The 17055-nt window shown below is 38.3% G+C and overlaps 2 protein-coding genes across 3 annotated transcripts in view; one reads left to right on the top strand and one right to left on the bottom strand.

Moving 5' to 3' along the window:
• Window positions 1-3705, bottom strand: part of LOC139961506 (protein MCM10 homolog) — a 33024-nt gene extending 29319 nt beyond the window's left edge. Inside the window, exons 1-2 of the mRNA XM_071960710.1 lie at window positions 3519-3705; window positions 321-590 (exon numbers count right to left, since the gene is read on the bottom strand). Of these exons, the coding sequence (XP_071816811.1) occupies window positions 321-558 (238 nt within the window). The 5' untranslated portion in view covers window positions 559-590; window positions 3519-3705. The remainder of the gene's footprint in view (window positions 1-320; window positions 591-3518) is intronic.
• Window positions 3706-4105: 400 nt separating this feature from the next.
• The window catches only part of LOC139961510 (peroxisomal acyl-coenzyme A oxidase 1-like), a 23873-nt gene continuing 10923 nt past the window's right edge, over window positions 4106-17055 (top strand). Inside the window, exons 1-9 of one of the 2 annotated variants that reach the window (XM_071960720.1) lie at window positions 4106-4242; window positions 7956-9232; window positions 9878-10129; window positions 11121-11315; window positions 12036-12192; window positions 13554-13708; window positions 14729-14836; window positions 15782-15901; window positions 16811-16926. In XM_071960720.1, the coding sequence (XP_071816821.1) occupies window positions 11159-11315; window positions 12036-12192; window positions 13554-13708; window positions 14729-14836; window positions 15782-15901; window positions 16811-16926 (813 nt within the window). In that variant the 5' untranslated portion in view covers window positions 4106-4242; window positions 7956-9232; window positions 9878-10129; window positions 11121-11158. The remainder of the gene's footprint in view (window positions 4243-7955; window positions 9233-9877; window positions 10130-11120; window positions 11316-12035; window positions 12193-13553; window positions 13709-14728; window positions 14837-15781; window positions 15902-16810; window positions 16927-17055) is intronic. The other variant, XM_071960721.1, reaches the window with a different exon arrangement.

Below are 17055 nucleotides of genomic sequence, written 5' to 3'. Positions count from 1 at the left end.
TTTAACCAAACCTAGAGAGTATTATTCAAACCATCAATTTGAATTCACGGAATAAAGACTACCTAGTGTTCACCTTGTGTTCACCAAATGAACATTGACTATAGTGGGTAACTGTAAGTACAGTTTCGTGTCTGAAATTTCAAGCTAATGCAAAATCATTGTGAGGGGATATTTATTATCCATATATAGTATCATTGATTTGTCAAACTTTTACAAACATTAATATGGCTCTAATTTGATATTGTGCATGCTTTACAAAGAACAAATGGTTCCATGTCAGTAATAAATACAATATATTTTCCAGGTCAAAATCAACTAACCGATCAACTCTTCTTTGCTTTTCGACTCATCTGTTGAAGGGTCTTCTTCTTCTTCTTCATCATTAAGTTCTTCCTCAGTCTCCTTGCTCTCATCTAAATCCATTTTGGGTGTTGCCATGGGAACCTTGTGTCCTTTGTCGGAGTCATCTTCATGATCGTATGGGTTCCGTTCATCTTCTTCATCTAGGAATGCAGTCAAGGCATCTAACTCGTCGAAGTCATACTCTTCATCAGACATGGTAAACCCTATATGGCATTAAAATGCTCAAACTGTGGATGAGACGATTTCAAAATTGTTTGTTTCGCTCTTTCTTTCATTTACCATCATAGAGTTGCCACTAGCTAGCAGATGAAAAAAAAAAAACTGAAATCATGAATTATAAAAAGGAGGTGGTGTGACCCAGAGGTGGTTACTTGTAGCCAAATTGAACGTATGGTGTCTGGGGTCCTCCCAAGAAAAAGGGAAGAAACTAGACAAAAAAGTGGGGCAGTATATACAATACCCAGCCATGCACAAATAACCCCTCAAATCAAGTGGCTACGTCAAGATTTCCAAAAGGTTTTCCCAGGAGCAGCTACACTGGCTCCATCAGAAACTTTGTCAAATATCTATGCATTATTATGACGACCCGCCATTGACCCCAATCGTTTACTAAGCGAGTTTAATGTTACAAATGTTTTGCAAAAAAAGAATAAGTGAAAAGGCATTTGCCTGAAGCCGCTACACCGGCTCCTTCACATAAACTGGCTCCGTCTAGAAGACGCCTTTATTACAGATACATGAATACCTTTTAACTGTGTGGGCATTGTGTCAATGTGTGTCGATGTAGCCGGCTTCACGTGGACTTACGTGTTGGCGGGGTATTCTATAATTGTATTAAAATGGTGATTTCTCAGGCAAATTCAGATTATGAATTAAATATGTGTATAATTAGGTCTACATAAGGAAAGATATGAGTAGTATTCCAGATTTTCAGAGGGGCAGTGATAGGCCTAAACTGGATACGGTCTTATTTTCAGAGGTTGTCTTAAAGGAGCTGCTTCGTCTAAATGTTTCTAAAGCTTCTGGACCGGATGAAATCCATCCATATTTGTTGAAGACTTTTGCACACCATTTCTGCATTCCACTTTCATTGGTTTTTTTGTGAATTTATGGATGAAGGTTATGTTCCTAGGGACTGGAAATGTGCTAATGTTACCCCAATTTTCAAGAAGGGTGATAAGTCTAAGCCCTGTAATTATAGGCCGGTTAGTCTCACTAGTGTTGTTTGTAAGGTCATGGAGTCTATTGTTAAAAAGTCTATGGTCTGTCACTTCAACAGTCAGTCTTTGATCAGAGAGTCTCAACATGGCTTTTGTCAAAAAAGGTCTTGTCTCACTAATATCCTTGAGTTTATGAAAGATGTAACAAGCTCACTAAATAGGCAGAAGTCTGTAGATGTTGTGTTCCTGGATTTCCAGAAGGCATTTGATAAAGTGCCCCACCAGCGTCTTTTACTTAGGTTGAAGAGTATGGATGTCAATGGGAATTTACTGCCTTGGATCGAGAATTGGCTTGGTAATAAGAAACAGAGGGTGGTAATTAAAGGCTGTGCTTCTCCTTGACAGAACGTTACTAATGGGGTTCCACAAGGGTCTGTATTGGGTCCCTTGTTTGTTGCCTATATAAATGACATCGACGGAGATATTTTGTGTACAGCTAAGAAGTTTACTGATGACACCAAATTGTATTCTGAGGTCTCTTCCAAAAGCGATTCTGAGAAGTTTCAAGTGGAATTGGATAAGATTTTTTCCTGGTCTCAGGGGTGGCAAATGCTTTTTAATATTGATAAATGCAAGGTAATGCACATTGGTAGTAGTAACCAAAAGTTTACTTACAATCTTAATGGTGTGGAGTTACAGGAAGTCTCTGTTGAAAGAGACCTAGGTATCTACATTGACTTATCTCTGCAACCTTCTAAACATTGTCTTGAAGCTGCTAAAAGAGGTAATAGGGTTTTAGGTATGATCAAGAGGAACTTCAGTTTTCTGAAAGAGGACATCGTAGTTAGGCTTTATAAGCAGTTGGTTAGGTCTCATCTGGAGAATGCTGTGTAGGCTTGGAACCCTTATTTTGCTAAGGATAAGGAAGTACTTCAAAAGGTCCAGAGGAGGGCTACTAGGATGATTAGTTCTTTAAAGAGTGTTCCTTATTATAGGCAGGTACAACTGTTGAATCTCACCACACTGGAGCTTAGGAGGTTACGTGGGGACTTGATCCAGGTTTTCAAGATTGTGTATGGTTTCGACAATTTATCCTTTGCCAACTTTTTCATGTTTGCTAACAGGAGTTGTACCAGAGGTCATTGTCTTAAACTCCAAAAGTCACATAGTAGGATTAATATTCGGCATAACTTTTTTTCTAATAGGGTTGTGAATGAGTGGAATGGTTTGCCTGAGAAAGTTGTACTTGCAAGTAGTGTCAATGGGTTTAAGAATGCTTTGGACAAGCACCTTAAGCATTGTAATCGGGTCTGAGTGTTTGTGTCTTCAGGTTTTTTCTCTCTCTATAGGGTCCTTGATGGGGACTTAAGTGTCCCTCCTGATCCTTTTTTCTACTAAACTTAACTACATGCCAGGTTGTAGGGAGTTGGAATGTACACCCCATCCTCTGGCTGGACTCATCCTTTCTAATTTCTTTAAGCCCTGTTTAATGTTTTCTTCTGACAGTGGGCTTAAGATTTAATCATGCCTATTCATGTCTATGGCTCAAACGTAGGACCTACTGTAGATGTAGTGTAAGACTTAAACTGCATGCTATGCATGCTATCTTATTGTCATGTTATTGTTATGTTAATGTTTGTATGGTATGCCTTGCAACTGGTGTACTGCACTGCTGTGTTGGAGGAAATACAGTTCAGTTCTACATTCACTACCAACCTGTCAACATCTCTTCTATTGTGACTTGTCTATCCATCCCTTTCAGTAGTAGTGTACTCATATTATTAATTAACCTAGGCTAGTACTAGTAGTACTGTTAGACATAGCCTAACGAACTTAGACTGAGCTAGCCTAGGCCTAAGTTATGACTAGGCCTAACGTTAAGCATAGGGAACTGAGGTTATGAATATAGCTTAAATGTAGGTTACGCCTAGCCTAGATTAAAATAGACAAATGATAGACTAAGAGCATAGTAGGCAGTATTACGTTATGCCTAACCTTGATTTAATTCTCTTTGTCGGTACAGTATTGTTTGACAGATCTTGGTTTTCGTTTGGTGATGAGAAAACTGCCGCGGTCTTGGCTCTGTGGCGAGCTTACCTAATGTTAGGTTCTCGAGCGTACTGTAATGTTCATTTTTCTTTTTCCCGCGTTACGCGTTGAATAGTGTTGGTTTTTAAACTACGGTAGCCTTTACATTTTCAAAAAAAAGTTATTTGTCTACGTATGGCTAGTTACATTACTGTCACTGTCTACTGGATTCATCATAGTTAATCATATATGATTCACTGAATAGTCGAACGACTAAATCCTGAGAAATTTGATGGCATTTGCAAGTATAATGTTATATGTGTTCTATTTTTTCTGATAGGATGACCCCCTCTAATCTTCCTTCAGTATGGCTTTATTATTCTTCCAGCAACTTGCTCATCCTACGGAAGCGTTGAAAAGTCATACACATTATCGACTAACAGCAGAATATAAGAATTAGAGGGCGGACTGCCCAAATCAAATGTGTCGGCATGGAGATCCTGGCGCCTTTTCCAAAACCAGGAAAATTGCGCAAGATGTGAACGTCGTCTGCTCACTGTTTACGTTCAATCAACACAGTAATGTTAAAAACCAACTTATCAAACTGTCGTAAATTAAAATCGTTCCCAGAAACATGCCGGTATCCCGCGTTGCCTTCGGTGGCACCAACCTGAAGAAAGAAAGTTATTTCGTAAGTAAGGGTCTTAGGATAATGTCATATGTGAAATCTCGTTAAAGTTGAAAAAAAAAACTTTTGTCAATGAGTTTGGGCCAAGCGATAAGGCCAAGCCTACCCTAACCTCAGTGCTAGCGATCGCCCAGGCCTAGCTGTTTTACATCGCCAAGTCTGAATAAACCTGTGCATGCCTATCACTGTCATAGGTCCAATTCAAAGTGTCTTTCCATAATTTTCCCTCCATGGGACGTTTATTCGCAAACTCAGTTCAAATGAGAACTATAAACAAAATCTGCAATTAGGCCTAAGTGTCAAATTCAGTTCCAGGAATATCTACTGCAGCCTAGGCTAGGTGTAGTAAGTTTATGATACCTTTATCATAGTCAATCAAGGTTAAAAATAAAATAAGCATAGAATACAGTGTAGCTTCCATAATGGATCAAATAAAATTTATTCGGACTAGACATTATAAATGTATGATCACTGCCAGTTAACAAAATATCAAACCAAACATATCCTAGGCCTAGGCCTATAGCTATAACCCCAAACAGCAAATCATTATTTTTCATGAATGGTTGCTTACATTCACTTGCTTCTTATAAATGTAATCAATTGAAAATAATATGAGGGAAGTATTGAAATCAAATTAAAACATACCAATATATTTTCACAAGGCTACCTCTTCAGAATGCAGCACTTCTGCATAAGTGACTAGCAACTATTAGCCAGGATTCCGTTGAAGCAAGTGCTCATCACATGATCTGCAGTGAGAATTTTCTGATGGAGGACTATGTGGGTGGTACTACTTTAATTACAGCTTCTAAGCCTCTTTGATTTTGTGACATTCCACAATTTCTTTTCAGCTGGGAGCTTCTTTCTCCTTCATTCTTTTCTTCCTGGTTATTTCTTGCATTTTCTCTCCCATTGCTCTTACCAGCTTTTTCTGTGAGTTTGTGTGCTTTTGATTGAAATTGTCAGTTTAGCTTTCATGAAATTCTTGCCAAGATCCAAATGCCAGGCCAACTAAATTTATGCTCCCTTTAACGTGTGTCTCAGTTAAGGGTAATGCAATATCAGGGACATGGATCTGTACCGGCCCCCCTCCCCCAGTCCTTTCCGGGAAATTAACCCAGACCCGTAACCAGGTTACATTATCAGGGTGGGGGGGGGGGAAGTTATTTCGGGGGAACTACATGGGGGATAATTTTGAATTTGTGACATATGTTTGGTAAGTTATCTGGGGATGATATGGGTCTTAAGGGAAGGGGGCACCCCTTGAGAAATTTTTGAACAATAAAGTGCCCTTTTTACGTTCCAAAATTTCAATATTTAAGGTTAGTCAGAATTATGTTTTTGGCAATCGTGTAGGCGATGATTACATGGGGCATCCCGCATGTCAAATGTTGGGGGATACATCATATTCATCCCCCCCCCCCAAGGATCTACACATATGTTTGCATGTGATTGATATAAGCAGGCGCGGCGGAACAGAAAAATTATTGGGGGGGCTAATGTGTGGAGACTATCTAAGCGGAGCGCCACCATCGGTTGGCGCGGAGCGTACAAGAAAATTTTGGGTTTTTTCAAACCCCCAGATGGCCGGAAACGGCACTTCCCGAGTGTTTTATGCTGCGAATACCTGGCCCTAAAATATGGGTCTTAAGCCTGCAATTTCTCAGATTGCACGTAAAGTCTGTAAAAACATTGTAATTTGTATATTCGATGGTGTTTTAAGAGAGTGGATATTACTAGTAGTGTGCTCGCAAAGACGTTTTTGAGTGTAGTAAGGGCAGTGGCGGAGCTAGGGGTATTGGTCGGGGGGGGCAAGAATGGTCTGTAGGGGCGCTTTCGACACTATCTAAGCGGAGCGCCACCACAGGTTGGCGCGGAGCGTACAGAAAATTTTTGAGGAAAGATACTCCCGAGATTGCAGGAAATGACCCTTTCCGGGGCCTCGCTAATTTGCAGATAAACAAATAAAAAACAGATGCGCAATAAAATAGTCAAAAATCGCGAATAAGTAAAAAGTAGTGAAAAGCTGAAAAGGGCGCCAGCAGTCCATTTGAGTCCGTCAGGGGGGGGGGGCATCCGCCCCTGACTGTATATATGGACGCTCGATCCGCCACTAAGTAAGGGGATGTTGGAGAACTGGCTGAAATGAGGCAAGTCATTGGCCTAAGACGAAGTTGTGTTACGCTTACCGGTACTCACACTCACTGCTTCCACTTTTCACGGGGCATGAAGACGCGGTTGGGGTGACAATGTGGTCTATAGCCAAGGGATGGGCCGACGGTTCCCCAGCAATTACTAAAATTATTTCACCTATAGAGTATACATGTGCATCGGACAGATCGACAAGTATGCATTGAACAATGGGCAGATGTACGTTTCGGAGCCTTGGTAAATATTGGGGGGGCTTATCATGCATTTACCCCCTCAACTTTTTTATTGGGGGGGCTGAGCCCCCCCAAGCACCCCCGGTTCCGCCGCCACTGGATATAAGAAGGAATACTATTCTCTTGGGCATAAATAAATGAATATTTGTTTACGGCATTTTACCTGTTTCAACATCCAAGAGATGATGTTGTTGTTGTTTACCACTAACTTCTTCACTGTGCTGAACCATCAGCATTTCCCTGTCATCCACAACATAAGTAGAAATAAACAAAGAAAGACTCGCACCAAATCCAGATTCCCCCCAGATAAAAAACATTCCTCAGACCTCCAATCTACCTCAAAAACCTATGACATTTGGAAAAGCATGATTATTGTGCATCACCTACCTTGGTGGAAGAGAAGCTGAATGTAGACAAAACAGCAACTCCAAGAAGCACAGAACAAATTGAAAGTGGCTTACCAGTAAGTTAAAAGATGAGATGTTAAAATGAGTAATCTACTCCAAGCAGTAAGGGAGCAAAGTTTGATGGATGTGGGTGAATGATATGCTGACCCTCAGAAACTTACAAGCCCAAAACGGTGTCGTTTTTTCATTGTCATACCAAAACTGAATTCAACCTGATTATTAAACTATGCCGTATATACAGATACGGCTCTAAGTTGTAATTGTGAATACTGCCCTCTATTTGCTGAGTTTGATTATGTTGCTGAATTTTGGGGAAATTCGACCTTTAATTAACAGTACAACCACGAGTGTTATGGTGACATGCGTCATTCTTGCTACTGTAGATGTGCGTGTCATAATAAACAAATCGTAATCCTTTATGCTAAATTAGATAATCCAGTCTTCCTGAATATACATGAAATTAGCGGGTGGAAATCTACATGAAAGTCTACACTGGGAACTGCACTATTGGCTTATAACTATTGTGGATCTTGACTAGTTTGTTCCCTAACAGACTAGTCAAGATCCACAATGAAGAACACACAGTACCACAGATGGTGTCTTTGTCTACTCTTAGAATTTCCACCTGTTACACATGTTACGAATATTCCTCACTAATTATGCACTTTTCAGATTGAGGAAGTGGGACAGTGTGGGGGGGGGGGGGTTGGAATCTTTTGAAATGCCATTTTCAAATTAATCTCTCCCCTACATGTGGTAAAAAGGGTTAATCACTTCTTCGAATTTATTTGTATTGGTATATATTATAACCCAACTGTGCATGTATTTCCACAAGCATTGCAGATTGATTGTTACAACAATGACGATTCAAGAACATGGAAATTCTTTCGATTTTAATGTCAAATAATTTTCTTTTTTTCAATAGGGAGCTAGAACATTGAGGCCCGAAATTTGACGCGGTTGAAAACATCTAATGAAGTGATATGGTCGACTCTGTGTTCTCCGATCTGGAAGAGCATTTTCAAGAACAGGACCTAGCATATGATGACGATAATGGACATCAACTAACAGACATGATCAACAAAGTTTTTTAGCGAACAGTACTGTTTCACCATGGACATTTGTACACGGTAAGGTTTCTCATGGAAACCAAGCATCAAAGAGACATCAGCGGACAAAGACAATTCTGATTATGGGTCAATAGGCCACCTCCCCCCTCCCCCGCCTTTCTAGACAAGTGAATCCTTGGCTTAATTTTTGTTTAGTAAGAAAAGGGTCAGAAAGCAGTCTCACACACTGCAGGCAATACATGTCAAGTGCATTCTTAAAGGCATTCACTTTCGTTGAGTCCGAAACCGTCGGATTGCGAGAAAGTATCCTGGCGTAATCGTAATAAATCCTCTCTGGAATATTGCAGGAAAGTGGACGATACAGATGAAATGACGACATGAAATAACATTAAAAACAGGAGAGCTCTAGTGACCGTGTCGCTCTTGACCAGCGCCATCACGGAGTTCAGTCATAAATAGTGTTAATTAATGTCTAAAAAGGGCATATTTTTTTCACACTCGGCGGTGACTTTTAGTTTGGCCGTAAAATGGGTACGAAAATTTGGCTTTGCCTTATCCCTTCATCCCCAAACCAAAACGCTGGCTACGCCCCTGAAGTTCACAACTTTGTTATTATTTTTGCTATGGATAAAGGAAACTGTCACTATATTCATATGGAGTTAACTCTTGAGAAAAATGAAAAATCTTGACCGTGAAAAGTACACGACCAATTTTGTCATGGGAATTGGAATGGACATTATCCATGTACTTCTGAAGGAAAATTTTTTCATACAGATAAAAGACTTTCCAGAAAATGAAAGATCTTGATCTTGAAAAGTACATGCCTAATTATTTCATATGGAAAACATTTCGCGAATGTGAATTTAACTAGCCGCGGTGTTATTGTTTGTTGGATGGAGCAAGGAAAAGTCGCTATTTTCATATGGATTAAATTATTTATGAAACTGGAAAGTGTACTTATAATTAACTATTCCATGAAAATATCTGTCAATAATTTTCTTGAAAAAGTGAATTACCCGGGAATATGTTAGGCTACATAATTTAATGTGTTCTGTGGATCAAGGAAATTTAACCACTTCCATACCGGGATTAAATTCTTGAGGAAACTTCGCACGGATTTGCTGACATAAAGGTAAGATCAATGTCATTTTTGTTAGTGTACGAAGGCTGTGGGATATCCTACATAATTTGGCTTTTGTAGGGGAAAACGTGATAAGTTACCACCCAAAGTTTCGATTAAGCTAGTTTAGGTCATACAACTTGTGCACAGTACCTGTTGCATTTTGCCCAGTTTGGTAATGTCGGATGCCCCCCCCCCCCGTGGCCGTGCAGCGTCTTTGTGTTAGCGGTCAGAGCCGTACTCGGCTCTGTAGGTCAGAGCCGTATATCTCTATATACGGCTCTGTAAGCGGTATTATGAGTTCGCCCTCTACTTTTGTTTCCCTGCTCTATGACTACTTACACACATTACAAGACGTCAAATCTGAAAGTTACCGTTTCGCACGCGCTCTTGGCAAAATTAAAAATGCGACTTGGAAAAACGGTGAAAAGTCGGAAATTAAGTTAGTTTACATGTACCACTCCATACTATGTCCCCAGAATATAGACATAAGATATTATTTTGAAGAGAAGTACAAGGCCAATGTATGCAAACAGCAATTTTCGATTTTTTTTTGACATTGGTTTAAGATGGTAGCAAGTGAAAAAAGCGGCCATTTTCGGATTTCACAGATAGAGTTCCTCTTCAGATCAGTATTTTTCATGTTTTCATTTTAAGATTTTTGACGTTTTGCAATGTGTGTGAGTCGTCAATGTGCATGTCCTTTCTACGCTTCCGTACCACTCCGAAGGTCAGCGCACTATTGTCTTGATAACATGCACCAGCGACGTACCTGGTGATCCGATGCGATTTGTATACATCCTTGAATACGACTACAAGACATTTAAACTACCGACCTGTACTGCATGACGACCAGGTTCCTGTTAAAGCTTATTTCGTTGAGAGTGCCTATAACCTATCACAGTATCAGTGAGTATTTTAACAGTTTACATGTACCTTCATATTACCTAACTTTTAGACACAAAACCTGCTACGCTAGTACTACCACTACTAGTAACAATAGGACTACCACTACTAGTAACAATAGGACTACCACCAGCCTTCTGTACAGAGTACCGCATATCCACCCGCAAGGGTGCTGAAGGCGCAGGATAATGAAAAGAACAATTTCTTAATAAAGTTCGGTTAGTCGGTTCCAAACCTTAAGCCGGATAATTGCATAAACTTCGTGCAGAAACATTTTCGAACTTAGTTACTCCTTAGATTAGACCTTATCTCAGTATTTGTCCCCTTTTCATACATGATATAGCCTTAGTGTGGGAAGTATTTGATACACTTGTCTTACAATACAGTTACAGATATATAGATGTTGTGCCTTACAATTGTATAGTCTCCTGACAGGCTGCTTTCCCCCCTACAGCATGAATGCTATGCACTTTTTGTTATTAAGTCCTTATGTTACCTAACTGGAAGAAAGCCTTCGACAAGTAACCATCTTTATTGCATGTGTGTATATATGCTTCTGTGACCAGGGAGTTGTTATGGCTGCTGTGACTATACGTATACGTATGCAGAAATAGTGTACTGTAATGCAAGAGGCAACGATCCCCTGCGTCATGTACACTGCACACTACTGTAAGATGAATCTGTTGTGGTCATGTAACAAAAAATCACATAGTGATGCAATTAAGGCTATGTGTTTTTGGAAACTACTTTTCATTTTTTGTTCATTAAATTTTAAGCACATACTTAATCGCTGCCACCTAACATTAAGAAAGTAAAATAAGGGAAAGCTGATCTGTAAATAAAACACTCAATTGCTCTTACAATTAAGAAAATACTTCCGAGTTGCATATGTTTCATACAGCAACACCTCTGCATTCCTGCAATGACAGAGATTATCATTTCAGCCAGCATATATAAACTTATTTTGATAATTTGCTTTATTTTTTATAAATAGAAATAACTTTGTGAGAACAACTCACGACACAACTCAACATGTCAGCAAGACAGTTAGCAGGTTCATCTTTCAAGGAGTCATCTTCGATAAATCCTGATTTTGTAAAGGAGAGAACTGCATCTTCCTGTGATGCAAAGGAGTTAGCAATCATCGTGGGAGGAGGAGAGCATCTTCACCAGAGGAGGAAGTTTGTCGGTAAGAGGATGAAAAATATTTAAAAATATCGTATTTGTGGACCTGGTAAATAATGCTCGTATGCTAACAATTTGTGAGGTATATGTATATGTAAAATTGCCTAACAAAATTGAGGGCAATATCTTTGGTTATAAATGGGAAATTGAAGGTTGGTTTATTTATCTTGCAGAATCATGTTTGTGGGTAAAATACTGGTGGATGACAAAATATAAGTACAAGGAAGACAAAAAGTACTTATATTTTCATATTTAAATGGTAGACTTGGGGCTTATATTAGCACTTGGCATTTATCTCCATAATAAATTTAAAGTAAACTACCAAGGATTGGGTAGAGTGTTTCATTCCACAGTCAGAACTGGGATTTAGCTTTCCCCACAAAATCCACATTTGACCTCTTTCTTTAGAGCTCACACAGGCTGGTCTCAGAGGATTCAAAATAGTGTTTCTATAGCTTGCAGAGCTCTTGGTTGGTCACAAAATGGACAAAATTACACAGGCCCTGAATTTACCAAAGTTTTTTAAGTTTGTGATTCATCGCAAAGTATACATACTGTAGTAGCTTGTTTCTTGCCTTACCAGATGAGCTAATATTCCCCTTCCTCTATTTTATCTGAATCCAACATTAAGGACAACCCACGTTTTAGCGTCTGCCTTCCACATAGCTAATAATACTCTTGCATAGCTAATAATGCCCTCCTCCATTTTATCTGAATCCAACAGAATCCCTCATTAAGGACAACCCACATTTTAACGACTGGGATCGCTACCATCAGGATCATACACAAATATTTGAAGCGGCCATCAGAAGGCATTGTGAGTGGGTTAAAATCAAACAGCAGAATAACCTCAGTGTTGAAGAAGGCAATCTCATATACAGGTGAGCTTGAAGGTTAAAGGAGTACACTTGGCATAAAGGACATGGGTTTTTCCTCCCCTAGTGCCCCCCCCCCCTTCCCCCCTATGTACAATAGTTATTGGATTGAAAAGAGTCATGGTAAAGATGGCTTCATTAGTAAGATTTGTATGAAAGGATACCCATGAGGTGTATCAACTATCTCAGTGGTGCAAAAGGCTGTATTTATAGACGTTTGACCAAGGGGATACTATGGTGAAGGTACTTTTTCTTTAATATTCCCAGGGGTGAGCTCTTATCTGATCATGTGTCAATTTTATTTCACCTTTGTACCTCTGCCCTGATCTTTATCAATAATATTATGTACAGGTGGTAGGTCTAAATTACTTTATAATCAGTGTTATCACGATGAAGCAGATATATGCACTGGTTTCAGTACTTATTAAATCAAGAGATATAAAGTCTACCTGCTATTGAATATGAGGTATCAGTTGTGTTACAAGTTCAACCATACAAAGTTCAGATTGTAAATTGTAATGATAGATCAACCACTCATACAAGGGCTAGTCATAACCCTAAATTTCTTCTTTTTTGTTAAGTCATGGAATATTGAAATTTACTAAGCTTCTCTGTACAGTACAACAAACTGCTACTGATCTTTGCATCAATTTGTGACTTTGTGTAGCAAATTTTACAATAATGCAGATAATTTACATTTATTCTATGCAATATCAGATCTAGATTATTCCCTGGAAAGGTTTTATGGCTTTAAAGCTTTCACAGAGCACACCAGAAAAGGCATGTTAAAAGAATATTAAAGTATAGATCTTCAGAAGAGAGGGTTCTATAATCTTGGGCATTACATTTTTAACGCTGTTCACAGCAATATTTTTGCTGATGTTCGTTATATCAGATCTAGATTATTCCCTGGAAAGATTTTATGGCTTTAAAGCTTCCACAGGGCACACCAGAAAGGGCATGTTAAAAGAATATTAAAGTATAGATCTTCAGAAGAGAGGGTTTTATAATCTTGGGCATTACATTTTTAACGCTGTTCACAGCAATATTTTTGCTGATGTTCGTTATATCAGATCTAGATTATTCCCTGGAAAGATTTTATGGCTTTAAAGCTTCCACAGGGCACACCAGAAAGGGCATGTTAAAAGAATATTAAAGTATAGATATACTGTACAAAAGAGAGGGTTCCATAGTCTTAGGCATTACATATTTAAGGCTGTTCACAGCAATATTTTTGCTGATATTCATTATAAATGGGTTTGGCAAGAGATAAAAGGAAGCTGTAGGGATTTGGTGTAAACAATTACCATTAGATATTTTATGCTCCTGGCCTTGTTTTCATGTCTGGATTTTTTCTCATTTTCTAGTGTATTCCTCAATGATCTTTCATTCGGAATCCACGATGCTATGTTTGTACCGACCATAAGGAGACTCGCAAATGATCAGCAACGGTCAAAATGGTTACCCCTGGCAGAGAATTACGAGATCCTGGGGTCATATGCTCAGACTGAATTGGGACATGGTAAATAAATCACTCTTATTGTTCCTTGTACAAATGAAGTATTCAATATCTCTGAAATTTGCTAGATTGACCAAAAGTGGTCACAGTTGATCCAATGCTCTTTTTCATTCAGCTGCCACACACAGCAAACACTAAAAATTAAAAAAATAACAATTAAACAATAATCATTGCCCTAAAATTGTTTTCTATACTTACTGTAGTGTTATGGAAGTTTCTGTTTTTTTATAGTACTATAGTAATAGTAAGTTTAGTTACAGTAAGTTTTTTTGGCAAATATTTTAACAAATATTTTAGGAATTATTTGTAGTACTAGAAAAGTAGTAAATCCTTCAGACTGACTGTTAGCTTTGCTAGCTGCCTGATAGGCTTAAAATGCCATTTGTTATTATTTTTGTATTGTTGTATTTAATATGTGTTAACGGACTGAAGGATAAGCTGCAACAGACTAAGTATTGTTCATTACTAAACAACTGGAGGAGAGTTTTAAAACCTGAGCATTCATTATTTCTACCTTCTTTTTCTTTAATTACCACCAGTCTTTTTGAAAGTAACAAATTGTAGGAAAAATTATGTTTGATAATATCTAGGCTATATCTATTAGCAAGAGAAAGATGGTACACATCTTTAGAGATGCCAAGCCAAGAAAACCTTGTCAGAAAGAAAGAGAGATGGAGAGGGGAATGGGGGGGGGTGGGCGGGGGAAAGATAGACAAAATGAACCTTATTTAAGCAGCGTAAGACTATACCATGTGTATCAATATCATTCTAATTGTAAAACCTATTCTTGTTTTTTCTTTACCATACATGCGTATCAATTTATCATTCAAATTTTGAAACCTATTCTTCTTTTTCTTTTGTTAAAGGTTTGTTCTCCAAACTGCTACATTTTGAAACTGCTTAAAGTCTTTCACGGTCTACTTTCGGACTCATACTTGTTCGTACTTGCTGTATGGAAAACTATCATTTTTGTGAATTAATTTTACATTAGTGGTTTACAATCAACTCTTACTTATTTTGAAGGTACATACTTGAATGGCCTAGAAACAACAGCCACCTTTGACCAAGAAACCCAAGAATTTGTTTTGAATACACCAACAATTTCTTCCATGAAGTGGTGGCCTGGATCATGTGAGTACTACAGGCTGATAGAAGGACGTAATTTAAGTTAGCTACTGAAGTTATAACTGCTGCTTATCAAGAAGGATGGTGCACAGTGGTTGTTACAAGTTCAGTCCCAATTCTTATATATGCACAGTAGGCTAGGCCTAGTAACATTTATGGAAGTATTAATATTTGTTTTTGTAACGTAATATATATGTTTGTGACAGAAACGTTTTGTTAGGACTTGCTAAGTTATGCAACACAAACTTATGAATAAGAGGTTTCCTCATTACTTTGCAACTTGTATTTGTGTAAATGGTGTGAAACTACTGGACTTGCTTAAAGATTTTATAGTATATACTGTTTTGAGTCTGCTGGGAGATTCCATGCTTAGAGGAGAATCTGTCACTGTTTCTTAGAGTACATTTTCACTCCTGTATCTTAATACCCTGTCACATATTGTGTGTTGGTAGTGCTAATTTTAATTGACCACACATAGCTATATAACTTCAGACTTGTAGCAAGTCTACATGTACTAGTACTCATATTCTAGCATAGTTACCTGTAGTCATACTCAGTACTCACCCTTGTGAATGTTGTACTTGTAGTCTCATACTAGAAGTCTGTGTATCATATGTAAGACTATTTGTATCTGCAAACAAAAGTATTGGCCAATTGACTTGCACCTTGTTGGACATCAGGTTGAATGTTCAGTTACACTTGGCCGTATGTTTAATATCAAAGTCTGCTTGATGGTTTTAATAAATGGTTCATCTTTCCATCAGTTTTGTGTCCGAAATTCTTGCTACTTTTTTCAAGAGTAGAGCACAATAAAAGTACACAAAGTGACTCATTAGTCACAGATAATATATACATATTGACACACTTTACCTAATAAAACATAGCAGAAGACATTACCCATTGTTAAATCAGTTTCAAGTTAATTGGCAACCATTGTTATTTCTCATGTAGTGGGGGTCGTAGTGAACCATGCTGTGGTACTTGCGCAATTGATAGTGAACGGACAGAGAATCGGACCCCAGGCATTCTTAGTCCAGATACGAGACAGAGAAACCCACCAGCCATTGCCAGGTAAAATGAAAACTCTTCATTAATATGCATTCTTGAATATTCAAACAACACGATTACCAAGTAGCTTGAATTTTCAAGACAGAGAGACACCAGTTGAATTAAAAATCTGTCAAAAAAAATGCTTTCATTCATTTGTGTTGTTTATAGGGAGATAGTAGAGCTATTCCAATTTAGTCTGATTTAGTTAGTGAGATGATGGTATGTAGTAGGGGTTGAATGTTGAGGCACAGAGAATGAGAAAACTTGGATACAAAAAGTCCTCACATATAACGTAACCACATTCAAAGTAATGTCTTTCTGATTTAGTAAATGACATCATATTGCAATAAAAGCATGTATCATACATCGATATCAGGGAATCATTTAATGATCAAATGAGGTGTAACAGTTTTGAATGCTCTAAACTTATTCTGACATAAAAATTCTATGGTTACTATGGGGAAAACCTCTTACTATGGGCAAAAACATTTTTGCACACAGATAGCAGTTTGCCAATTTAACATAGAATTTTGCAATATGATACTGGGATATATTCTTCCCTGGTTATAAAATTATATTGGAGGTGGAATTCAATCTGCACATAATGTTATACATTTCACTTCAAGTCCCTTTCGATCATTTTATGAAATTTTAATCTGCACTGCTGCTTTCTTCTGTATGCTTTGTGAAGTTATCAAAACAGATGTTTTTACTTTCTTTTCCTGGTTTGTCACAGAAGAATAATTTCCAAGCAACATTCTGGTTAACATGGAAAACACAGTCCTCTTTTACCCCTTCCTAACTTAAGCTTTCTTATATTATGCTTTACGTCTGTTGTATATCGCACAAAAGAATTGGCTCCCATCTCTATCCCAGTCCTGTGATTCAATATAAGCACTATTATAATGTGTAACTTTCATTTTTCCAAAGGTTGCCATCCAGGTGACATTGGGCCAAAATGGGGGTTTAATGGAGCAACCAATGGCTACCTAAGACTTGATCATGTCAGAATACCACGAGATCAAATGTTATCAAAGTACCTAGAGGTGAGTACAATTTGAGGGGGGCAGAGGGGCGGGGGGCAGATGGGCGGGGGTGGGTTACAGTCAGTCATTCTCAAATCATCACAGTCTGTAGGTTGTGAGCCAGTTGAGTACTCTCCTCACTTACCTGTC

The sequence above is a fragment of the Apostichopus japonicus genome, chromosome 20 (assembly GCF_037975245.1).
Source record: "Apostichopus japonicus isolate 1M-3 chromosome 20, ASM3797524v1, whole genome shotgun sequence".
Lineage (NCBI taxonomy): Eukaryota > Metazoa > Echinodermata > Holothuroidea > Aspidochirotida > Stichopodidae > Apostichopus > Apostichopus japonicus.
This window is presented reverse-complemented; position numbering and strand designations above follow the sequence as displayed.